The 26,813-nt window shown below is 38.6% G+C and overlaps 1 protein-coding gene across 9 annotated transcripts in view; it reads left to right on the forward strand.

Annotated features, from left to right (window-relative positions):
* The window catches only part of LOC106060415 (transient receptor potential cation channel subfamily M member 2-like), a 127,990-nt gene that overhangs the window by 41,009 nt on the left and 60,168 nt on the right, over positions 1–26,813 (forward strand). For 8 of the 9 annotated variants that reach the window (XM_056003956.1, XM_056003961.1, XM_056003964.1 and 5 more), the window contains 8 exons: positions 5,180–5,334; positions 6,017–6,119; positions 6,713–6,810; positions 8,231–8,289; positions 8,446–8,520; positions 8,648–8,769; positions 9,042–9,166; positions 10,163–10,291. In XM_056003956.1, the coding sequence (XP_055859931.1) occupies positions 5,180–5,334; positions 6,017–6,119; positions 6,713–6,810; positions 8,231–8,289; positions 8,446–8,520; positions 8,648–8,769; positions 9,042–9,166; positions 10,163–10,291 (866 nt within the window). The remainder of the gene's footprint in view (positions 1–5,179; positions 5,335–6,016; positions 6,120–6,712; positions 6,811–8,230; positions 8,290–8,445; positions 8,521–8,647; positions 8,770–9,041; positions 9,167–10,162; positions 10,292–26,813) is intronic. The other variant, XM_056003962.1, reaches the window with a different exon arrangement.

Raw genomic sequence — 26,813 nt, forward strand, 5'->3', positions numbered from 1 at the left:
CTAGGTTGTAAGCTGTGTTGTTTCACTTCTTGCTAGACACTAGGTTGTAAGCTGTCTGTGTTGTTTGACTTGGTGCTAGACACTAGGTTGTAAGCTGTCTGTGTTGTTTCACTTGGTGCTAGACACTAGGTTGTAAGCTGTCTGTGTTGTTTCACTTCTTGCTAGACACTAGGTTGTAAGCTGTCTGTGTTGTTTGACTTGGTGCTAGACACTAGGTTGTAAGCTGTCTGTGTTGTTTCACTTGGTGTTAGACACTAGGTTGTAAGCTGTCTGTGTTGTTTGACTTGGTGCTAGACACTAGGTTGTAAGCTGTCTGTGTTGTTTCACTTGGTGTTAGACACTAGGATGTAAGCTGTGTTGTTTCACTTGGAGTTAGACACTAGGATGTAAGCTGTGTTGTTTTACTTGGTGCTAGACACTAGGTTGTAAGCTGTGTTGTTTCACTTGGTGTTAGACACTAGGATGTAAGCTGTGTTGTTTCACTTCTTGCTAGACACTAGGTTGTAAGCTGTCTGTGTTGTTTCACTTGGTGCTAGACACTAGGATGTAAGCTGTGTTGTTTCACTTGGTGCTAGACACTAGGTTGTAAGCTGTCTGTGTTGTTTCGATTGGTGTTAGACACTAGGATGTAAGCTGTGTTGTTTCACTTCTTGCTAGACACTAGGTTGTAAGCTGTCTGTGTTGTTTCACTTGGTGTTAGACACTAGGTTGTAAGCTGTGTTGTTTCACTTCTTGCTAGACACTAGGTTGTAAGCTGTCTGTGTTGTTTCACTTGGTGTTAGACACTAGGTTGTAAGCTGTCTGTGTTGTTTCACTTGGTGTTAGACACTAGGTTGTAAGCTGTCTGTGTTGTTTGACTTGGTGCTAGACACTAGGTTGTAAGCTGTCTGTGTTGTTTCACTTGGTGTTAGACACTAGGATGTAAGCTGTCTGTGTTGTTTGACTTGGTGCTAGACACTAGGTTGTAAGCTGTCTGTGTTGTTTCACTTGGTGTTAGACACTAGGATGTAAGCTGTGTTGTTTCACTTGGTGTTAGAAACTAGGATGTAAGCTGTGTTGTTTCACTTGGTGCTAGACACTAGGTTGTAAGCTGTGTTGTTTCACTTCTTGCTAGACACTAGGTTGTAAGCTGTGTTGTTTCACTTGGTGTTAGACACTAGGATGTAAGCTGTGTTGTTTCACTTCTTGCTAGACACTAGGTTGTAAGCTGTGTTGTTTCACTTGGTGTTAGACACTAGGATGTAAGCTGTGTTGTTTCACTTTTTGCTAGACACTAGGTTGTAAGCTGTCTGTGTTGTTTCACTTGGTGCTAGACACTAGGTTGTAAGCTGTGTTGTTTCACTTCTTGCTAGACACTAGGTTGTAAGCTGTGTTGTTTCACTTCTTGCTAGACACTAGGTTGTAAGCTGTCTGTGTTGTTTCACTTCTTTCTAGACACTAGGATGTAAGCTGTCTGTGTTGTTTCACTTCTTGCTAGACACTAGATTGTAAGCTGTCTGTGTTGTTTCACTTGGTGCTAGACACTAGGATGTAAGCTGTGTTGTTTCACTTCTTGCTGGACACTAGGTTGTAAGCTGTCTGTGTTGTTTCACTTGGTGCTAGACACTAGGATGTAAGCTGTGTTGTTTCACTTGGTGCTAGACACTAGGTTGTAAGCTGTCTGTGTTGTTTCACTTGGTGTTAGACACTAGGATGTAAGCTGTGTTGTTTCACTTCTTGCTAGACACTAGGTTGTAAGCTGTCTGTGTTGTTTCACTTGGTGTTAGACACTAGGTTGTAAGCTGTGTTGTTTCACTTCTTGCTAGACACTAGGTTGTAAGCTGTCTGTGTTGTTTCACTTGGTGTTAGACACTAGGTTGTAAGCTGTCTGTGTTGTTTCACTTGGTGTTAGACACTAGGTTGTAAGCTGTCTGTGTTGTTTGACTTGGTGCTAGACACTAGGTTGTAAGCTGTCTGTGTTGTTTCACTTGGTGTTAGACACTAGGATGTAAGCTGTGTTGTTTCACTTGGTGTTAGACACTAGGTTGTAAGCTGTGTTGTTTCACTTCTTGCTAGACACTAGGTTGTAAGCTGTCTGTGTTGTTTCACTTGGTGTTAGACACTAGGTTGTAAGCTGTCTGTGTTGTTTGACTTCTTGCTAGACACTAGGTTGTAAGCTGTGTTGTTTCACTTCTTGCTAGACACTAGGTTGTAAGCTGTCTGTGTTGTTTGACTTGGTGCTAGACACTAGGTTGTAAGCTGTCTGTGTTGTTTGACTTGGTGCTAGACACTAGGTTGTAAGCTGTCTGTGTTGTTTGACTTGGTGCTAGACACTAGGTTGTAAGCTGTCTGTGTTGTTTGACTTCTTGCTAGACACTAGGTTGTAAGCTGTCTGTGTTGTTTGACTTCTTGCTAGACACTAGGTTGTAAGCTGTGTTGTTTCACTTCTTTCTAGACACTAGGTTGTAAGCTGTGTTGTTTCACTTCTTGCTAGACACTAGGTTGTAAGCTGTCTGTGTTGTTTGACTTGGTGCTAGACACTAGGTTGTAAGCTGTCTGTGTTGTTTGACTTGGTGCTAGACACTAGGTTGTAAGCTGTCTGTGTTGTTTGACTTGGTGCTAGACACTAGGTTGTAAGCTGTGTTGTTTCACTTCTTGCTAGACACTAGGTTGTAAGCTGTCTGTGTTGTTTGACTTGGTGCTAGACACTAGGTTGTAAGCTGTCTGTGTTGTTTGACTTGGTGCTAGACACTAGGTTGTAAGCTGTCTGTGTTGTTTGACTTGGTGCTAGACACTAGGATGTAAGCTGTCTGTGTTGTTTGACTTGGTGCTAGACACTAGGTTGTAAGCTGTCTGTGTTGTTTGACTTGGTGCTAGACACTAGGTTGTAAGCTGTCTGTGTTGTTTGACTTGGTGTTAGACACTAGGTTGTAAGCTGTGTTGTTTCACTTCTTGCTAGACACTAGGTTGTAAGCTGTCTGTGTTGTTTAACTTGGTGCTAGACACTAGGTTGTAAGCTGTCTGTGTTGTTTGACTTGGTGCTAGACACTAGGTTGTAAGCTGTCTGTGTTGTTTCACTTCTTGCTAGACACTAGGTTGTAAGCTGTCTGTGTTGTTTGACTTGGTGCTAGACACTAGGTTGTAAGCTGTCTGTGTTGTTTGACTTGGTGCTAGACACTAGGTTGTAAGCTGTCTGTGTTGTTTGACTTGGTGCTAGACACTAGGTTGTAAGCTGTCTTTGTTGTTTGACTTGGTGCTAGACACTAGGTTGTAAGCTGTCTGTGTTGTTTGACTTGGTGCTAGACACTAGGTTGTAAGCTGTCTGTGTTGTTTGACTTGGTGCTAGACACTAGGTTGTAAGCTGTCTGTGTTGTTTGACTTGGTGCTAGACACTAGGTTGTAAGCTGTCTGTGTTGTTTGACTTGGTGCTAGACACTAGGTTGTAAGCTGTGTTGTTTCACTTCTTGCTAGACACTAGGTTGTAAGCTGTCTGTGTTGTTTGACTTGGTGCTAGACACTAGGTTGTAAGCTGTGTTGTTTCACTTGGTGTTAGACACTAGGTTGTAAGCTGTCTGTGTTGTTTGACTTGGTGCTAGACACTAGGTTGTAAGCTGTCTGTGTTGTTTCACTTCTTGCTAGACACTAGGTTGTAAGCTGTCTGTGTTGTTTCACTTCTTGCTAGACACTAGGTTGTAAGCTGTCTGTGTTGTTTGACTTGGTGCTAGACACTAGGTTGTAAGCTGTCTGTGTTGTTTCACTTGGTGTTAGACACTAGGTTGTAAGCTGTCTGTGTTGTTTGACTTGGTGCTAGACACTAGGTTGTAAGCTGTTTTGTTTCACTTGGTGTTAGACACTAGGATGTAAGCTGTCTTCTAGACGTTGGAGATAACGCTAAAATCAACGTTTCTGTTCCAAGTGAATTTGATTTGAAACGTGTCGACTATTGACTTAAGCAAGACAATGTTACAAAGACAGTTTGTGTGGAAACTTAAAATCGGCCCTCGAAGTGGTCCACCCAAGCAGGCTTCAATATTTTCAGAAAGAACATCCAAATGAAATTATATCAAAGACAAATGAGAGATAAGAATGGAGAAAGAAGATTGACAGATCTTGTGTAGTGTCCCAATGGTGCAGCAGATCAAAGGATAGATGCAAGTGAATGCAAAGTTAAATGTGAACCTGGCCTAACTAGTTCCCCATTCAGACCTTGTGGTCTATAGGGCAGATGATGTAAAGTTCATCTGTTTTTGTGGCCTACAGTTAGGGAGGGTGTCATGTAGCCAGCACAACGACCAACCGCCATTAGAGCTGGGTAGACTCAGAAGCGCCCAAGGATTCCGAAGCTGAAAATCCCAGTCTTCACCAGGATTCGAACCCGGGACCCTCGGTTCGGAAGCTAAGCGCTTTACCGAGCCTCTCCTGGTCTAACTAAAGTCTTAAAAATAATGTAATTGTTTTTAAAAGGCTCAATCTTTTAATTGAATCTTCTAAATTACGACCTAACAATAACTGTTCAAGAAAATGACGTTTATAAGATTACTATTCGTTTTAAATTAGGTTTAATTTATAATGCATACTAATTAGCTTTTTCTCTTTAAAAACTGCTTGCATAACTGATTTTAAAAATTAGATTTTTCGCTTTCAGGAAAAAAAAAGTAGCCGTTGCATCAGAACTTTGAATGATCTAAAATATTGTGATGTCGGATTTTCAATATCTTTTCTAGTTTACGAGATCTAAACGGGACGGAAGGACAAAACTAATAGCGTCTTTTCCCCTTTCGGGGGCCGCTAAAAATTAAAAACTGCCACTAAAACATGAACATGTAAACAAACACACGTAATTTGGTTTATAGTCGATGTTCATAGCTACGTCACAAATATGACTGCGAAATGATCTGGTTTTTATTTCTCAGTAATTAAAGGAAAATATTTTTCTGTATAAAATCACAAATATAAGATTCACACTAATTTGATATAAAAATTTCTGGAACACCAACTATGAGTTTGAGTTTGAGAATTGAAATGGAGATCTTATATTAAACCAGAGTCATAGGATAGAACTGTCACCATTCAATGTGCGTTTCATTCAATTTTATTCAACAGTATAAAAAGAAACCTTGACTTTAAATACTGCTTGATGTATTCGTGGAGTAAATGAAAGTATCTAGAGATGTGAATGTTACTTTGTCTTTCTGTCTAGACTCCTGGCTATTACTACAAGCTCGTGATAAGCGTTTGTTTCATCAAATTCTTGACTTATTGGAGATGACTGGAGTTGATAAACGAAGTCTGATATCAGTGCTTCAAGAGACACCTGACAAAGTCAACAACATTCTAAGTGCACAAACGACACAGGTATACGCAACATTCTAAGTGCACAAATAACACAGATACCCTCACTATGTTATTTAAGTGCACAAATGACACAGACACATTCAACATTTTATTTAAGTGCACTAATGACACAGATACACCCAACATTTATAATATCTGAAAACTTATTTATGTTAAAGACAGTAATGTACACTACCACCTCAATACCTGTTATTTAGTACACTACCACCTCAATACCTGTTATTTAGTATTGTACACTACCACCTCAATATCTGTTATTTAGTAATGTACACTACAACCTCAATACCTGTTATTTAGTATTGTACACTACCACCTCAATATCTGTTATTTAGTAATGTACACTACAACCTCAATACCTGTTATTTAGTATTGTACACTACCACCTCAATATCTGTTATTTAGTAATGTACACTACAACCTCAATACCTGTTATTTAGTATTGTACACTACCACCTCAATATCTGTTATTTAGTATTGTACACTACAACCTCAAGACCTGTTATTTAGTATTGTACACTACAAACTCAATACCTGTTATTTAGTAATGTACACTACAACCTCAAGACCTGTTATTTAGTATTGTACACTACCACCTCAATATCTGTTATTTAGTAATGTACACTACAACCTCAATACCTGTTATTTAGTATTGTAAACGAAATCTTTCTCGACTTGGTTACAGTTTAAGCAGGACTTGGACGTGAGAGCTTCCCTTTATTCTGACCACATGAATACATGTATCAAACAATATGTCATAGCTGCAAGCTTTCCAGAGATCAGTACAGGTACAGAGAGTTAGTAACAATACTTTCAGTACAGGTACAGAGAGCTAGTAACAATACTTTCAGTACAGGTACCGAGAGTTAGTAACAATACTTTCAGTACAGGCTCAGAGAGCTAGTAACAATACTTTCAGTACAGGTACAGAGAGCTAGTAACAATACTTTCAGTACAGGTACAGAGAGTTAGTAACAATACTTTCAGTACAGGTACAGAGAGTTAGTAACAATACTTTCAGTACAGGTACAGAGAGCTAGTAACAATACTTTCAGTACAGGTACAGAGAGCTAGTAACAATACTTTCAGTACAGGTACAGAGAGCTAGTAACAATACTTTCAGTACAGGTACAGAGAGCTAGTAACAATACTTTCAGTACAGGTAAAGAGAGTTAGTAACAATACTTCTTAAGTGAACACCTTTTAAGTCCAGTCATTTACCTTATGATAGATTTCATTTTATCTACTCTTTTAAACAGTTTCAATATCTTGTGTGCGTGTGTGTTTTTGTGGTTTGAACTTTAAACCTACTCTCTGTTCCAACTCCTCTCAAGTCCACTCAGTGTTCTCGAATTAATTGTTTGTTTCTAATGTTTCTTAGATCACTTCGAGTGCATTCTCTTCTATTGTGGGACATTGACGGACCTACATTCTATCAGCAACTATGTTGGATGTTCAAAACCTTTGATTATTTTAAAGGTCATTGTCATTGCATTAGTTTCTTTAGATTAGAAATGTACATTGAATATGAACTCAATTTTTTAAACTTTCATTTTAACATTTAATTTTATTCCATAGAACGTTTTTAGTGAGAATAAAGAAGATAAAAACACATTGAAGTTTTGATTCGACTGCTACGCTAGGTCAATTGAACCTATAGTTTGATCATAGCCAAAAACCTACACAGCTTAACATCTAGCCTGGTCATTTCCTGGTCGCCCTGTACCATGTTTATTTACGCATGTTTATAATTGTAATTTTTTAAATGGCATGTCAATTTAGAAGTTCGAGATACTTTCACTAGTGGATCAATTTTGTGTAACTACTCTAGAATCAATTGTTTACAACTACTTTAGAATCAATTGTTTACAACTACTTTAGAATCAATTGTTTACAACTACTTTAGAATCAATTATTTACAACTACTTTAGAATCAATTGTTTACAACTACTTTAGAATCAATTGTTTACAACTACTTTAGAATCAATTGTTTACAACTACTTTAGAATCAATTGTTTACAACTACTCTAGAATCAATTGTTTACAACTACTTTAGAATCAATTGTTTACAACTACTTTAGAATTAATTGTTTACAACTACTCTAGAATCAATTGTTTAGAACTACTTTAGAATTAATTGTTTACAACTACTTTAGAATCAATTGTTTACAACTACTTTAGAATCAATTGTTTACAACTACTTTAGAATCAATTGTTTACAACTACTCTAGAATCAATTGTTTACAACTACTTTAGAATCAATTGTTTACAACTACTTTAGAATCAATTGTTTACAACTACTTTAGAATCAATTGTTTACAACTACTCTAGAATCAATTGTTTACAACTACTTTAGAATCAATTGTTTACAACTACTTTAGAATCAATTGTTTACAACTACTCTAGAATCAATTGTTTACAACTACTTTAGAATCAATTGTTTACAACTACTTTAGAATCAATTGTTTACAACTACTCTAGAATCAATTGTTTACAACTACTTTAGAATCAATTGTTTACAACTACTTTAGAATCAATTGTTTACAACTACTTTAGAATCAATTGTTTACAACTACTTTAGAATCAATTGTTTACAACTACTCTAGAATCAATTGTTTACAACTACTTTAGAATCAATTGTTTACAACTACTTTAGAATCAATTGTTTACAACTACTTTAGAATTAATTGTTTACAACTACTTTAGAATCAATTGTTTAGAACTACTTTAGAATTAATTGTTTACAACTACTTTAGAATCAATTGTTTACAACTACTCTAGAATCAATTGTTTACAACTACTCTAGAATAAAGCTTTTAAAGAGTTTGTTTATCTGTGTGTTACAAAATGTAAACTGGTCATCATATAGTTTGGTTGTACATAGTTCGTGTATTCTTAGGGTTCCGGCGGAATCGCTGACGTGTTGGCCGACTGTCTCGATACTTCAACTACAAAAAGGTAAAACAAAAATGTCTTATAAATATGCTAGAGAATCTTCACCAATCAACTCTATAACATATTCACAAAATACTTATGAACGTAAGAAAAAATGTTCGCACTGAAACAAAATAATTTGTTCTTAATTTTAGTCTTCAATTCTTTTTTTCATTAAAGCTATTGGGACATTTTATCTGCATATATTGAGACCGACCCAAGAGAAAAAGGACTACACGACATTCAAAGCATTAAGTATTGTTGTTTTTTTTTGTTTTTTTTGTTCATTTAAAAATGTTTTATGACTAGATTTTTTTCTAGCAAAAAAAAATAATACAAAAGTTGTTACCACAAAGGAAACAGTTTAACTGTCTACTTTCAGATTATACGTTTCTCTGGTCAACACAATTTTACAAAAAGTTGCAAAGTCTTTTCAAGTTATAGATATTGGTCAGGCTTTTGATAAAACTAAATTAGGTCAAGTATTTCTTTCCTCGTTTACAGGTAACTATTAATTTATACAATTTTTTAGTTAAAAGATGATAGACTGATTAAGATAGATTTAGTGATACATTTATACTTATAGATAGATAGATAGATAGATAGATAGATAGATAGATAGATAGATAGATAGACAGATAGATAGATAGACAGATAGATAGATAGATAGATAGATAGATAGATAGATAGATAGATAGATAGATAGATAGATAGATAGATAGATAGATAGATAGATAGATAGATAGATAGATAGATAATTTTGTTTAATCACACAGGTGATAAACTACTCGGACAATCTGGCACAGACTTGAACTTTAGATTTCTGAAGCTATGCCTGATTTTGAACGAGCTTGAAATCGCTATAATCGATGGGAAGCTACGTAACTTAGCTAGACTTCATGTAAGTTTTTCATTTTACTTACAAACACCGAAAGGGGAAAACCGCTTTTAGTGTTATGTTGTTTGTCCGTCAATCTGTCTGGTTTAGATATTAAAAACAACAAAGATATTGAAAATCCGATTTTATATTTCTTAAGATCCAAAATCGAGGTGCTATTGGCTACTTTCTATCTCCTGAAAGCTAACCGTTTTATTTTTAAATTTAAATATGTAGACCTTTTTATATAAAAAATACAGCATATCTAAACATATTTACCTACCCTAGTATATGACGTATGAAAGATAGACAAGAAATGTTTTCCATATTGAATGACACCCCAAAATGACTTTTTTTTCTATATATATTTCAGGAGATTTGTTTGAGTTTTCAAAAGATTTTAATAATTTCCGGATATTTCCAGGATTTTTTCGTATATTTTGCAATTTCAGGAGATTTACAGGAGCTCCTGGTAAATCGACAGGAGGCTGCGGGAAATCTGTTATAAGTTATAAAATGGTTTAATTAATTAATTTATACATCTAGAATTAGCGCGGGTTCTATGAAAGTACGGGTCCCACTGCGGGCGCTTAGGTTGCAGTGGCCTAAGGCCTTCCCTACAAAATAGCGGTGTATGCTACGCCGCCGGTCGACTAGTAATAAACTATTCATGTATCTCTGCAAGTTGCGTAATCCTACGTCAATTGACAAAACAAAACTATCACATCAGTAAGAGTTTCGCTGCGCACACTTCTATTCTACATGAAGGGAGGTAGGATGGTTGATAGTCTGTACTTCAAAGCTTCTGATTGTACTTCAAAGCTTCTGATAGTCTGTACTTCAAAGCTTCTGATAGTCTGTACTTCAAAGCTTCTGATAGTGCTCCAAATATTCAAACCTGCATAGGTGGACACTCGTCCTCCATGGGCCGCCTTGAGTTTCTGTTTCTTTTTTGTAATTTTGTTTATATTTGAACTAAATTAATTGAATTTAACTGCTGTTTCTATTTTATTTTGTCAGAGTCTTGAAACAAAGCGCAAAGAGTTTGTTAAATTAGCCTTGCGACTAAACAATTATAAGTTTATTCAGTACTTAGTGAATCAAGAGCCAAGCAACAAGACTTGTCTAACTGAGGATGTTTTGTCCGAGGTAACGCACTGTGTCCACTACTATTTTGTTAAAAACAACTACTGTCCCATACATAAACTGTTGAATACATATTAAAAATAAAGTTTATGTCAAAATTTGTTTTAGAGAGTAGTGTTGTCTCTCACATTACGCGACATCTGCGAGTTCGTAGGTGCCTCTATTTAAACACTAAAGAAAAACATTGTACTTTTTCTTGAGGTAATTCAAACTCAAATCAATTAACAAGAAATCTTGGACAGGACAGCAAGGGATTTGGGGGCAAGGGGGGGGGGGGCTTGGCCTCTTTAGGGGTCTCTGCATAATAAATATATAAGTCTAAAGTGTGGAATACATGCAATATGGTCACTAATTTACATAATAACATGAATAGCAAGATAAGATGGCATTGGCTTAATATTTAATATAACACCCTCAAGTGCGGGCCCGGGGGGATTTCAAAATTTTGACACCCCCTCCCCCACCCTCGCTACGCCACTGGATCAGAACATTCCGATAAAATGTACACCAGTACAAATAGTATACTAACTAGTGAGATGAATAATAGTATTGTTAAATACATAAAGCACATTAAAAGTACTGACGATCAATAAGTACTAATCAGTGATCCAATGACACCGATAACTAGATTTCCTTTAATTTTACAGTCTCTTTAAAAAGATCTTTTTGGATGGTTACATAATAACCTTTTCTGATAATCTTCTAATCTTCTAATAACCTTTTCTTATAATCTTCTATCTTTGCTGTCCCCGACTACAGAAATAGCTTTTGAAATCTGACAATGTACACATTCACAATGTGACCTATTAACCTGGTCATTCACACACACACACATATACTTTCTCTCTCTCTTTCCTTCGCTGTCTTTCTTTCTGTCTCTCCTAAGCCGAGGCCAGTCGTTACAGAAGGCCTTAACACTGACCTGCTACGTCACAACCTGTGGGTGGTTTAGACAAATAGCTCGATACCACATCAAATGTCATGGCATTAGATGTACTCTTTATTATTATTATTTAATATTCATATTTTATAAGAAAAAAAATCTATCAGAAAACTCTGTCCGGTACACATCTTGTACACTTTATTTCTTTCTCTTGCCATTCTCAGGTGAAGTTGAAAGTTTACACAATTATTCTTTGTTGAAGACAATCCTATTCCCTTCTATAAGCTTTTTAAAATTATTTATATTTTGTTTGTTGTTTAGCGGCCCCCGTAAGGAGAATAGCCGCTATTAGGTTTGTGCAAAATGTCCGTCTGTCACACTCAGATCTCGAAAACTAGAAGAGAAATAAAAAATAGTATTTCACCTTGCGATGCGGCTTGAAAAGTTTAGGTGCAATGGCTACTTTTGGTTTACTAAAAGCAAACCGTTTAGTTTATAAAATTAATTATGCAAACGATTTTTTCATATAAGTACACCAATTATAAAACAATTACTTAAATGTAAGGGAGGCAACATTACACTATGTTATTAATAAAGAACATTCTTTTGTGTATTTTCAGTACCACGAAGTCAAATATATTTATAAAATGTATTAGAAATGTTAACAACAAATATAAATAATAGTTAAGGTCGTTTTTTTCTAATCAACTAGCTGCTAAAATGAAAAGAAAACATTTATGTTTGTTTATAAAGGCTAATAATGCACTTTGTATGTAAATATCACGCACATTTTTTTAATGGACTATTTATGCAGCTATTTTCGTGCAGTAGCGTTACAAGCATCTGCAAGACATGGTGCTATCAGTTCCCTCAAAATTTAAAAAATAATCAGATTTTATTTACTTTTTGTTTAATGCCCCCATCAGAATAAAAGAGGCTTATTTCTGTGCGTTTTGTCGGTCGGTCGGTCTGTCCGTCACGTTTAAATAAAAAAATCCAATTGTATAAGCTATTGAAAATCTGATTTACCCTTTAATGTTCATCCCGTAACATCTCAATAGTTTAAGTATGTATAATTGATTGTTCCGGATGTTTTTGTGTAAAACTAATCAATGCCAACGAATGTTTGTTTGCTCTTCTAACCTTACTTACTTAGACTTAGGTCCTCCCGCGCCTTTAGGCGCATTGGGCGGTCTTCTAACCTATATTACATTTAATTTCCATGCTTAAACGTTGCAAAAACACTGTTGTTCCCTTTTCTTATGTAAATAGCATATAAATGCTAAATCAAAATCTCTATAGTGACTGTAAAATTAACTGTAAAAATGTTCCGGATATTGTTTTATAAAAAATGAATAAAGTCAAATCATTTTTGGAAATCGCATAATTGACTAATATTTCACTTATATTCTTTAACAATACGTTCATCATCATCATCACTCCTTTGAGTTCCTCGTGGAACATAGGCCTCGACAAAAACACGCTACTCTCCACGGTCTCTTGCTAGCTTTTTGACGGTGTCCCAGCTCTTCCCGGTCTTCTCTGCTTCTTCAAGTACACTGCGTCGCCATGTTCTTCTTGGTCTTCCTCTGCGTCTTGTTCACTGGGGGTTCCACTCTAAGGCCTGCCTAGCTCTGTTGCTGGTATCTTTTCTAAGGGTGTGACCAATCCATCTCCACTTCCTCTCTAAGATCTGCGCTTGTATATTTTTCTGTCCACTCATCTCCCACAGTTTGGTGTTTTCTTAACAATACGTTACTGTAGTTTAATTATCGATATCAAATTGTTCCGTATTTTCAACTTTGAACACATTTTTAAAATATCGACAATAGGTTGTTCAGGCTTTTTAGAAAGAAAGTAATTTACTAGAAACGATTATTGAAAATCAGACTTCGTATTTTACATTTAATTTTCTTTCTGAAACATAACAACAGTTGTTTTTTTATTGATAAAAAATGTTCCTGATTTTGTTTTGAAAAGAAATCGACCTACATTACTTAATTTTCTTACAAAGCGTCGCCTAAAACTTCTGAATTTTATATGAAAAATCTACTAACGCCAAATAACTGTTTAAAATCCCTCTTCTAATTAAGAAAACAAATAATCTTCGCATTTCCAAAAAAGTGTTTTTCCGGATTTTTTATGAAAAATATTTAAACTCTATTTATGTAAAAGCTCACTTATCTGTTACAGTACATTAAATTTTCTAGCTAAAACGTTACAAAATCCAATTGTCGTTAATATCACATTTCGATTTTTAAGGAAACCAACTTCCAAACACCAAAGTATGGTATGAAAATTTCTCCACAAGGCTGTAGTTCATCTAATTGGTATACAAGACCATCCCAAAAAATTAATTAACGGTATTACATTTATCTGGAATTCTCTTTTTCTCTTACTATTTATACAAACATCCGGAACAATCTATTATATAAACATAAATCTATTGCGTTCATACTTAAAACTATTGCGATGTTTCGAAACAAAAATTAAAGGTTAATCCAATTTTCAATATTCCTTAGTTTTTTTTTAGATTAACAAGACGGACAAAAACAATGCGGCTTTAATCCTTTTAAATAAATTCTATTAGAACGCAGTGCACCAATATCGTGAAATATCTCGTGTTAATAAAGACCTTTGTTTGGTACTAGCCCATTGTGACGTAATGGAATTTTTTTCCTTTGACGTCACGTGAATGCATTCTTTAAATGTAATGCTAAAAATCTCGGTGCACCAATGTCTATGAACCTTCGAAAAATTGCTCGTATTGATGAAGGCATTTTTTAGTCTAACTAGGCCGTGTGACGTAGTTGATTTTTTTCCTTTGACGTCATATGGAATTAATTCTTTAAATGAAATGCTAAATCAAGTATAGTAATCCTATACTCTTAAGCGAGCAATTCTTGTATGTATCCTATACTCTTAAGCGAGCAATTCTTGTATGTATGTATGATATATTTAAAGATATATATATAAATTTATTTCGAAAACGGCTCTAACGATTTTCTTTAAAATTTCAAGGTATGTGCATATTAGTGACAAAAAATTCTCAACTCATTGGCCACATCGGGAAAACTAGAGGTTGACCGTTATATCGGTTTGAAAATGGCCCATATCGAAAAATTAATTTTGGCTAGAATGTTTTATGAATGAAATTTTCTATATGACGTCAATGGGAAAAAAACTTGGCACCGCTTGCAACACTAGGCTCACAGCAGTACAATAAGACATTTCTTCGCAAACAAGAAAAGTTTTAATGATTCAATTGGCCTAATTAAACATTTGCGCACCATCTAATTGTACATTGATCCATTATGAAACTATGGAAGAAAAATAATGAAATTAAATATCTTTATGTATGCATGTAGGCTTTATAAACTTTTTACACTTTAATTGCGTAAACCCGTAGGTAGCTTTTACTTTGTTATTATTTTGCTGGTGAATTATTGCAATGTGTTTAAGCTTCGAAGTCTACTGTCCCATACCAAAACATAGGAAATGGTCATAACACAGCTTATCTATGCCTTACTTGTACAACCAGGGCCGACCCTAACATTTGCGGGGCCCTATGTGAAATGTGAGGATTGCACGCGGACCAGTAAGGGTAGGGATAAGGATAATAAGTGAAAATAAAGATTTTGTATTAGAAAATAAATTCGTATTTGCATTACATTTTTATTAAATGAAAGCTGACGATGCCGTTTTTTTTTTATATCACCCGTAGGACTGGCGTTTACCATATTGATTGACACCCCAAAATGACAATTTTGTCTTTTTAATGACATTTTTATGAGTTTCAGGAAATTTCCAGGAGCTCCTTGCAAACAAGAAGACCACGGGAACCCAATTATAAATTATAATGGTTTAATTTAATAATTTACACCTAGAATTAGCGCGGGGCTTTTGAACCTTAGGGGTCCACTATGGCAGCATAGGCCTAGGGCAGGCCCTGATATCCAGCTCGCGGTCAACGAATTTTCATCACGCTGCTACTTTTTTTTGGTTAACCTATAAACCTCGGTAAAACAGCGGCCTTAGTGAGTGACCTCCAGCTGTCTCTTTCGGAGGCCGCATACAACCAGATGCTCTCTTCTATGTCGGCCAAGGAAAGTTGACGCCTAAGCTGGTCTTTGAAGCGTTTCCGTGGGGCACCTCTGTTACTTCGACCGCCTTTTAGCTCACCAAAAAAAAGACTGCCTTTGGCATACGTTCGTCTCCCTTACGGGATACCAGCCCTACCCAGTGCAACTGTCGGACCATATGAAGTCCCGCTATACTCTCCATACTGGCGTTGGCAAGGACATCGCTGTTTGTAGTGCGGTCCTGCCACCGTATGTCTATGATGGAGCGCAAGCCACTTTTGTGAAAGCACTCAAGAAGTCTTAGTTGTTTTCTGTAAAGTGTCCATGTCTCAGAGCCATAATAAATATATATTAATTGCAATATTAAATGTAAGAAAGTAACCATTTTAGAAGTTACACTGCAAAGACTTTTTTCTAAGCCTATAATAGCCCAATAGTTTTACGCGAAAGAAGTAATGTAAAACGTTAAGACGTGAGCTGTGGTTTTCTATAGGCCTACTGTTGGGGAGACTTTCTATTCTAATCGCCATGTACAATTACATAGTGAACTGACAGAACAAAAAAAAGCAACTCTTCGGATTGATAGTCTTTACCCGATCGTTCATTTTCGTAATTACAACAATATTCCCAAAATAACTTCCTTAACAAATTATTCATCCGAGCGAGGCACGGTCACCTGATATTGTTTATTAAACCTCGTTATCTGACTCGTATTTTAAAAAAGACATAATAGCCAGATTAAGATCTTATCTAGATTTTTAAAACTAGATCTATAATTTTTACAGTATATCTAGATTTTTTACAGTATATCTAGATTTTTCAAAACTAGATTTTGATTTATTTTTTTTTTTGATTTTTGATTTGAGGCACATCGGCACAATTTAGGCCATGTCGTGCCTGCAGTCCCTTAAGGACTACTCTCTCTCTAAACAACAAGGGCCAGATTCTATACAGTCATATAATTAAAATCAAGGTCTATTCACAGTTAAAATATTAAAGGTAGTAAAAATTTAAATATTTGGTAAAAATCTAATGTAAATAGTGCATGTTCACAAATTCAGAAATCACATCTTCGTAGATAGCCCCACTTCCCGAATAAAGCCCAGTACCTTCCCAGGGTCGACATTATTAAATAGTGTTTTTAGATTAGTGGCTCTAAAATATTTCGCCCTGACATCCTGGTATCTGGGGCAATCAACGAGGATATGTTCCACGGTGAGGCGAGATTCACAGTACTCGCAAAGTGGGGGCTCCTCTCTCTTCAGTACAAAAGAGTGCGTGATGTAGGTGTGGCCAATCCTAAGTCTGGACATGGTTGTGCTACCACGCCTTGTCAGACCCTTAGATGTGGGCCGCCACCTGACATCCGCCACAATCTGCCTGAGTTTACTGTGAGTCTCAGCCTCCCATCGGTTCTGCCACTCACGATAGGTGGCAGAGGCAATACTTTGTCTCAGGTCCGAGTAGGGAATTTGGGTTCCTGACACCGCATGATTTAGGGCTCTCTTTGCTCCTCTGTCTGCGGCTTCGTTTCCCTCAATGCCAACATGGGAGGGGACCCAGATGAAGGTGAAATGCCTACGGTCGGCTGTTATTTGGTCCAACAGCTTCAGGCTCTTATGTACCAATGGGATGTCAGTCTTCATCCGCCCCAAAGCTTGCAATGCAGATTTGGAGTCGGAGCAGATTATAAATTTACTCCTTTCTGATGCTTTTACGGCCATAAGTGCAAGCAATATTGCGTGCAATTCGGTCGTAAAGATGGAGCAGCCATCGGGGAGTCTACGGGAGATTGTTTTGTTACGAAAGGAGCAGGCACACGCGACCTTTCCCTCCATTTTGGATCCGTCTGTGTAGATGGTGCCACAATCTCCGTAGCTCTCCTGCAGTTCCCTAAAGTGGACTTGTAGTATGCTTGGGTCTGTATTTTCTTTTTTGAAATTAAGGAGGGATAAATTTAATTTGGGTTTATTCATTAGCCAAGGAGGATTCTGAGGGGTTTCTATTTTAGAGATTTGGTCAATGGGTGGGGTTAAATTTTGGATGGGTTCTCTCATTCGAAGGCCCAACGGCTGTATGACGTTAGACCTTCGATTGTATAATTCTACCTCTGTGGGGTTAAATATGGAGTCAAAAGCAGGGTTCGTGGGGTTGGATTTTAGCTTGACTATATACTGCATTGCAAGCTTTTTCATTCTTATATCCATGGGGAGTTCTCCAGCCTCCACATGGAGACTTGGGATAGGTGATGTACGAAACGCGCCGAGACAGAGACGCAGGGCAGCATTTTGTATTGGTTCCAGTATTTTTAGGTACGACTTCCTTGCTGCTCCATATATTATGGATCCGTAGTCTAGCTTGGATCGAATTAGACTCCGATAGAGCAGCAGCAAGGTATCTCTGTCAGCTCCCCAGTCCGTATGGCTGAGTACTCTTAGTATGTTTAATGACTTTTGGCATTTCTTCTTAAGTTCCTTGATGTGGGGGAGAAAATTAAATTTGGAATCTAAGGTGAGGCCTAAAAATTTTGTAGTTTTCACGACAGGGATCTTCTTTTTGTGTATAAACAGTTCAGGGTCTGGGTGGAGTCCCCTTAGATTACAAAAATGCATACTAACTGTTTTGGAGTCTGAGAATTTGAAACCATTATAGTTTGCCCAACCCTGAATTTTGTTTAAACATAACTGTAATTTCCTTTCTAAGGTGTTCATGTTTTTCCCATAAGTAAGAATGACAAAGTCATCAACATACAAAGAGCACTCTATGCCAGGGGACAGCGCATTTATGATGCTATTTATTTTAATGTTGAACAGGGTGACTGACAGAATGCTGCCCTGGGGTACACCCATTTCCTGGTCATGAGTGTCAGAAGCGGAGTTGCCCACTCGAACCTGAAATTTTCGATCTTTCAGGAATTCCTCTACAAAACAGGGGAGGTGTCCCTTAAGCCCCATAAGCGCCAGGTCACGTAGAATGCCATGTTTCCAGGTTGTGTCATAGGCCTTTTCTATATCGAAGAATACAGCTACTAGATGTTCTCTTCTGAGTAATGCATTTCTAATATAAGCTTCCAGCCTTACCAGGTGGTCAGTTGTTGTCCGCCCCTGCCGGAATCCGCACTGGTAGTTTGAGATCACTTTATTCCTTTCCAGGTACCAGACCAGCCTACTGTTAATCATTCTTTCCATGGTTTTGCAGATGCAGCTTGTTAGTGCTATTGGTCGATAGTTAGCTGGGTCAGAGCCGTCTCTTCCCGGTTTAGGTATCGATATAACTGTGGCTTTCCTCCAGCTGTTTGGGAAAGCGCCTGTTTGCCACAGACAGTTATAGACCCCTAGCAGGACTGCCAATGAGGGTTCGGGAAGGTGCTTGAGGAACTGGTAATGGATTTCGTCTTCTCCAGGCGCTGTGTCATGTGACTTGTCCAGCGATTCCCTCAGTTCCTCAAGCGAGAACGGTTTGTTGTAGTCTTCATTGTTCTCTGACCTGAAATCATTGTCTTTCCTCCCTGGTTTTGACTTTTTGGAACTCTGGCGTGTAGTGTGCAGTGGATGATTTTTCTGCTATTGAGGATGCAAGGCAGTCAGCTATTTCTCTGGGGGACGTGACAGTTCGTCCTTGGTTTTTCAAATGCCCTATTGCATTTGATTCTTTCCCTTTGATTCGCCTTACTGCCTTCCAAACCGCTCTAGCAGAAGTTTTGGCATCCAGACTGCCGACAAAACTTCTCCAGGAATTCCTTTTGGCTGACCGTATGGTTTGTCTAGCCTTTGCTCTAGCTATCCTGAATAGCTTTAGGTTTTCCTGGGAAGGATTCTTTATAAATGCAGCCAGTCGTTTTTTCCTATCACCAATAGCACTTTTGCAAGCTGTATCAAACCATGGTTTGCTAGGCCGTTTTGGATTTGCAGAGGTTAGGGGTACAACTTTCCTGGCTATACTTAGTAGCTTGCTAGCAAAGGTATCAGCTGGGTTCTGTTCATGGAGGATATTTTCTGTGATATCCTCAGAGCATCTTTTTTGGAATTGTTCCCAATCGGCCTTATTCAGTTTCCACCGCTGAGGTCGTCCCAATGAAGGGAGATTGTTAGTAATGATGATTGGGAAGTGATCACTTCCCCGTAGATCATTGCTAACTGACCATTTAAAATCGTCCAGAAGTCCGGGGACGCATACGGTGAGGTCAATGCATGTGAATGATCCAGTTCCTGGGTGCAAGTAGGTCGGTGATGCATCATTAAGTATGCATAAATCATGTTGGAGGAAGATATCCTCCAGCATACGACCTCTTGTGTCGGTATTGTTGGATCCCCACATGGTGTTATGGGCATTGAAATCCCCAAGGATTAAATAAGGCCGGGGGAGTTGTTTCAATAGGTCCTCCATGTCTGTTCGGTTTAATGGAGCGCCTGGTGGTAGATACAGGCTGCAGCAAGTGATAACCTTGTGAAGGGTTATCCTAGCTGCTACGGCCTGTAGTGTGGTCTGTAGTTCTACCCTCTCATGGGGGATGCTATCCTTCACAAGGATACAGACTCCACCTGATGCTCTCTCTGCATCCTCAACATTCTTGGTGTAAGCACGGTAGCTTCGGAAGCTGATGCAATCTTTCAGAAATGTTTCCTGTAAGCAGACAGCTACAGGAGTCTCAGAGTCCATCAGTAGCTGCATTTCCTCGTAATTGGCCTTGAGGCCTCTACAATTCCACTGTACAATTCTGGAATCCATGGCTTATTCTAGATGACCTACTTGGAGCTATTTGGCCTTGGGAGGCCCCCGGAGGGGTTTCCCTTTATTCCAGTGACCTTGGTATTTTTATTCTTGGGTTTGGATGGAGAGGAGGACAACCCCCTTTTGGGGGAAGTCTTTCTCTCTGGAGAGGGGAGATCCCTCTGGTTAGAGCGGAGGTTATTTCCTCCTCTCTCACCTCGGGCATCCTCTCCGCTTTGATTTCTCCCCTTAGGGAGTTGGTCAACCTCTAACTCGGTAGAGGTTGGGGTGTCTGGCTGGGTTCTCTGAGGCGAACCTGTGTCAGACATGATGTCTCCGGGTTCTCCCGGAGTATTGGTTTTGACATGCTGCTCAGTCTCCATGCTCTCATCAGCGAGCACAGAGAACCTGTTCTTTAGCATGACAACAGGGCTTTCTTGTTTCTTCAGAGGTGTGTTCTTTGGCGGTGTTTTCTTCTGAGTTGGAGGAGGAGGAGGGGGTGGTGGGGTCAATGTGTCCGTCTGTGTGGCTATGGATCTTCCTTTCTTAGCAACAGCCTGGGCGTAGGTCTTTGTCAAGCCGAATTGGCCCTTGAGTAGGGCCAGTACAGCCGATTTCGCCTGGCTAAAGGTACATCCGTTTCTTGCCTTGTACTCCTGCACGGCAACCTCCTGTTTCCACACAGGGCAGTCCTTGGAGTAGGCTGAGTGGCCAGCTTGACAGTTTGGGCATTTGAACTGGGCTGTGCAGCCCTTATCCTCATGACCCTCTCCAGCACATCTGGCACACACAGTGTTCCTCTTGCAGACTGCCGCGCCGTGTCCATAACCCTGGCACTTGAAGCACCTCATGGGGTTAGGTATGTAGGGCCTCACTGGAACTCGTAGGTATCCTGCCTTCACATACTCTGGCGGTGTCCTAGTTCCGAATGTGAGGATAATAGTGGCGGTTTTGACCTCCTCACCCTCCCTGCGCCTGGTAATGCGCCGGGCATGGGTGACTCCTTCTATGCCCTCCACTATTTCCTTCTCGGAACATTCCAGTAGGTCCCTAGAGCTGATTACACCTCTGCTGGTGTTCAGACTCTTGTGTGGCATGACTTCCACTTGGAGATCACAGAGTCTTCTGCATCTTAAAAGCCCATCAGAGTGTGTCTTGCTGTCTACTTCTACAAGGAGTTCCATTGATTTGTGTAGCTTAGACACACTCTTGGGCTCTCCCACTACTGACTTGAGTCCCTTATAGATAATAAAAGGGCTCAACTTTGTCAGGCTTTTACCCTCCTCTGTGCACCTAACCACCAGAAATGATGGCCAGGTGGCACAGCTTTTTGGGACCTCCTCTTTTTTATCGTCGATTCGACGTTTCTTGCCCAGACATAGGTCTGGGGCAAGTAGTTTTGTGTGTGTTTTTTTGTCCATATATATTTTGGTTAATTCGGCACCTGTGCTCCCCACCCGCCATCGAGTCCAACAAAGGGACGGGCCATTCGGATGTCCAGAATGAGCCCGCCAGGGCTACACAGGTGCTATACTCAGTCAGCTGCTACATCGGACATGTGTCCGATACAGCAGCTCCCTGATTGACCCTCCAGCCACCGCCCTCCAGCATAGGTCGACGACCTATGCTGGTAGCTCGGCATGACCAGCCGTTTGACCCAGAGCGGGCCATCTGGGTCTCAGGTCTAGGGGAACTTGGAGCCAAAGTATTGTGTTGTTGTGGTTTATCCTCAGATAGCCACCACTCAAACACCAGGATCTCTTTATCCCCCCTTACCCGTCGCAGTCCACGGCAAACGGACTGGTCTAGGACGTAGTGAGAATTTAAAGTTAAGGAGACAGTGTGATGATCAATGAAGGCAGACTTAGGAAAAGAGGAGGCAGACACAATGATAGAAAAGAAGTAGGGCACTTTTGAGCTCCAAAAGTGCTAAGGAAAGAGGAGCGCAGTTTAACGTCATGTCTCGGGACGATTCAAAACTAGATACATTTTTATATTCTAATTAAAATCATTCTAGGTCTAGTTTAAAATGATATAGACTAGATCAAGAATTTCAATTTCTAGACTTAAAGTGTAGATTTTGATTTCGAAATGTCTAGATAATATTGCAATGCTCTACTAAAACGTATCTACTATTTTTAAATTTCATGTTGCAGTCAGTCTATTGAATGATTATCTAGGCTTTTTATTTTCATAAATCTAATTACATCTAAACTATTCCAAATTAATATTTTAGATCTAGATATAGTAGATATAGATCTTAAGAGTGTTAAATCGGAAGTTTAGTTTAGGTAGATCTACATCCTCACTCTAGTTCTATTTAAATGAAAATGCCAATAGCTCTGTTGATAACTGTGCTGAGACATCGAAGTATCTAAAATCGCTCGTCTGACATATTGTACATATCTGGTAGATGTCATGCCGTAATGTGTATGTGTATATAATTTAATAAATGAAAGTTTACAAAAGATAAATGATCAAATAAAATTATATTCGAGAAATTAAATGAAGGTGCTAATATCTAACATAACTGCTCATCATGGATTGCTAATTGGTAAGTGATTGGAAGAGTAGAGTGTTCCTATGTCTGCTACTTATTTTCTTAGCTGCTAGCCCGTGGGTCGTCTTCTGGCAGTCGTAGGACTGGCACTCAGAAGGATGAGTCATCCGGCTCTGTCTTAAAACGTCGGCTCGGGATGTTTTCTATGCTGTAGGCAAGCTGGTTCTAGGGTGAGGCCGCTGTCTGTTTAGCAGTAGAGAGATTTGGTGCTGCAGACTAAGTTGTAGTGGGGTGGACCTCTCAGCTGTGGTCTCTAGCTTGTAGATGGCCGTGCTGACTCACACCAGTTTGTCGTCTGCAGCGAAGGTTGCTCTAAGCAGTCGGCATTAGGCAACAGCTATTGAGCAGTGGACAGTTTGGGCAGGGTACTGGGCAGATGATACTGGGCAGTATATGGCACTGTGGACACTGGGCAATGTTATATGGCCAAGGACAGTAGGCAATGCCTTCTTGCTGACAGGTAGGTAATCGGGTGTAGCAATCGTGTGTAGCAACCAGGCTGGGGATAAGACAGACAATTAGGAACCTCCTAAAGGCATTGAGTAGGGATTCCCATATGCCTTTCAATCATTCAGATGCAGGCATTGGTATCAATCCCAATAAGGCATTTAAGACAATTAAGTATAAAATCTTAAAGCACGCATATAACTCAATAACAAACAAAATACAAGTAAGATAACCTCAGTAAATGGGTTATTGTACAATGAAGGATGATACTAGTCAAGATTCATCCATTGAATGAGATTACGTCGATAAGTAATCAGTTATAGTAAAATGGGGAATGAGCATATTATATACAAAAGGATAAGATGACAATAAAATACTAGGGATCGAGATATAATGATCAGGATTTGATATAATTGATCACAATTATTTTCATCCAAGGAACTATAAGTTCACAAGGGCGTGAGACATAATAATATGTATGAGGAATATATAATAGAAATGTGAAATGATTAATTTCACATGGGCTCTGTAATTTTAGAGCACTGTAATCTAAATTCTTAGACAGTACTTGGATTATTGTTTACATCAATCACTAAGATACAGGAATGGATGAAACATAACAAATCAAATATAATAACTATGGCTTCAAACGTAGACAACCATAGGGGCATTAATAATACTATATGAAGATATAACATCGACATAAAATAGTACAATGTACTTACATAACAAAGTCATAATGTAATGACGGGGAACGTGGTTGGGTACTAATGTGTACTCACACATTCCTATAAGATAACATAAATATAGAAAAATGTTTACACTTACCCGTTTGTCCCTAATGAAACCTTACTAATAAATTTCCTAACAGAGGAGACTGTATGAATTCTAGCGGGCCTAACTTAGAACGCTCTGGTCTATCTCTATATATAGATGGATTTTTTCGTTTAACGGATGGGGAAGAAAGCTAGGTGATTTTCTCACATGTATCTATGTACAGGTCAGATTTATGGTCAATATTCGTTGCCTACCGTGAGAGTAAGAAAATTAAGTGAATATGTATCTGTCCAGCCCGAGTGCAATGCTATTCTTAGAGAGGTGCGTATCCTGCGGGGTGGGGGGGGGGGAGGGGGAGAAAAGTAGGTGTGAAAAGTTATTAGGCCGCTGCGTGTAGCGCTGGTGCAGCGACCATTGTGTGCTGGTCACCTGTACAGCGGTCAGAAATTAACAGTTAGCCTTAGAGAAGCTAGTTAATGTTTTACATAGAGATTCGTCCCGTGAGAAATAGAGCGAGGGGAAATAAATCCTAAAAGAAATTAGTTATGGGTGGACAAGAATACAATTGTTTTAAGTTAAAAATAAAAGTTTCCCACGATTAGCTGGGAAAAACTCAAATGAGTTTTTGCATGCAAGTTTCGTATCGTCGCAGTGTAATATATCTCTTTATCAATAATAGGCTATTAGTTTGTAACCAGTTTGTTATTAAGTTAACAGCAATGCCTGGTCGTGCGGTTAGCGTGCTGGACTGATTATCTCAACTGTTCCAAGTTCATACCCAGCTCGCTCCCATTCCCCGTCGGAGGTTTTGACAAGGAATTTAATTATTTTTACATTTGAAAGAACATCCGAAACATGTAAGAGAGAAACTTTTTTTTTACAACGGCAAATAAATCTTTGAAACATTATTACTTTTGAAAATAAAAAAAAAATCACGTCTTGAATATTCATTGCAAATAGTCGGATGCTCGGGGGCCCCTCTGAGTTTGTGTGATAACACAAACTCTCTTTGTAATCTTGTTTACATTGAATTTGATTGAAATAACTGAGTCCCAGCGGCCGCCTTAATTTTGTAAAATGAGTGTAGTTTTTCTTATTAGCTTTTGTATTGCTGACATTTCTGTCCCAGTCTTGTACTCTGTTGATGGAATCTGATATTGTATGAAGAGTTGTGCCCATGCACAGGGGAAACTACTCTAGTAATCAAGATGGCTGATTAAATTTGTTTATGTTTACCTGAGATTGTTCTTATGTCAAGTGTATTTATATTTGAGTGTCCATCGTAACATGGTGGCAGCGGTGTACACATCTTATAAAGGTAAACGATAACCTAGAGAAACTTGGAGGAAAATATAAGAAATCAGTAGCTAAAATGGCAACTGCTAACAGATATTTCCCAGTACCTCAACCGCTATTGCAAACAGGCAATATGGCGGCCAATTGGAAAAGATTCAGAAGAGACTGGGATAACTATGAAAAGGCCACGAAACTCACAACAGAGACAGAAGATATACGTGTAGCAACTCTGATGACCATAATTGGAAGTGAGGCAGCAGACGTGTTTGATTCATTTGGAAAAGGGCAGGAGACAAAAATAAATGAAATTTTAAAGAGTTTTGAAGAGTTCTATGTTGGGAGAACCAACGAAACCTATGAGAGATATGTCTTCAATACGAGAAGACAAGAAGAGGACGAGAATATTGACTCGTACATAACTGCCCTGAAGAAACTGGCAAGCAGCTGCAACTTTGATAAACTAGAAGAGAGTCTGATTAGAGACCGAATTATCTTAGGGGTCAGAAGTGAACACTTAAAGATGAAACTATTGCAAGATGATAAACTAACCTTACAGAAATGCATAGATGTGTGTAGGATATATGAAAGATCACAAAGACAAATGAAAGATATCAGAGAAGGAAGAAACGAACTTTTGGCCAAACCAACGATTGAAATAATCTCAACATCTAAGTCAGGCCCAAAATACAGAAAGGAATATCAACAGAGTGACAAGAGGCCAAGCCAAAGTAAAACTTGTACATTTTGCAAGGGCGACCATGAATACATAAAGGAAAAATGTCCGGCCTGGGGAAAATCATGTCACATTTGTGGAGGCAGGAATCATTTCGCCTCAGTCTGCAAAAAGAAAATATACAGCATTACTCGAGCAAAGACACAGAGCAACATAGACTCAGACACAGAAGAAGAAGAAGTAACACTCCAAACTGAATGGGTAATGGCAATGAATGGCCCCAAAAAGCATAGGATGACTGCCGTCATGATGGTCAACAACCAAAGAGTCAGATTTCAAGTGGACAGTGCCGCCGACGTCAATACCATAAACGAAAAATATGTGTGCCCAGACCAGATAGTACCGACGTCCCAGAGATTAACAATGTGGAATAAGACGGTAATGGAGCCAAAAGGAAAAGCTACATTGGTAACCACCAATCTAAATACCAATGAGAAATTCAATGTTGAGTATGTGGTAGTACCAAATGATCTAACATGCCTGCTAGGATTATCAACACTGAGGAAGATGGAACTCATTCTCATTAATGAAGACCGATTTATTGCCAAAGTGGAAGCCACAGGGAACAAACATCAAAACATTGACACACTCGGTGACTTGGGCGGGCTACATTGAAAATAGACAAAACAGTGAAGCCCAAAGTCCTACCATGTAGAAGAATTCATATAGCATTAAAAGAGAAAGTCAGAGCCGAACTAAACTCATTAGTTCAACGAGGAATTCTGGAAAGAATAACTGAGCCCACAGAGTGGGTTAGTCAAATGGCATTGGTAGAGAAATCAGATGGCAGTATCAGAATCTGCATTGATCCTCAACCCTTGAACAAGGCACTACTGAGGGAGCACTACAACCTAACAACACTAGAAGACATTTTGGCTGAAATGGGTAACGCCAAGATATTTAGCAAAGTCGACATTCAGGAAGCTTTTAGGCATATCAAACTAGACCTGGACTCATCAGGTCTCACTGCAATGGCGACTCCATTCGGTAGATACAAATGGAATAGACTTCCTTTTGGTCTCAAAGTAAGCTCAGAA

The sequence above is a fragment of the Biomphalaria glabrata genome, chromosome 11 (genome assembly GCF_947242115.1).
Source record: "Biomphalaria glabrata chromosome 11, xgBioGlab47.1, whole genome shotgun sequence".
Lineage (NCBI taxonomy): Eukaryota > Metazoa > Mollusca > Gastropoda > Planorbidae > Biomphalaria > Biomphalaria glabrata.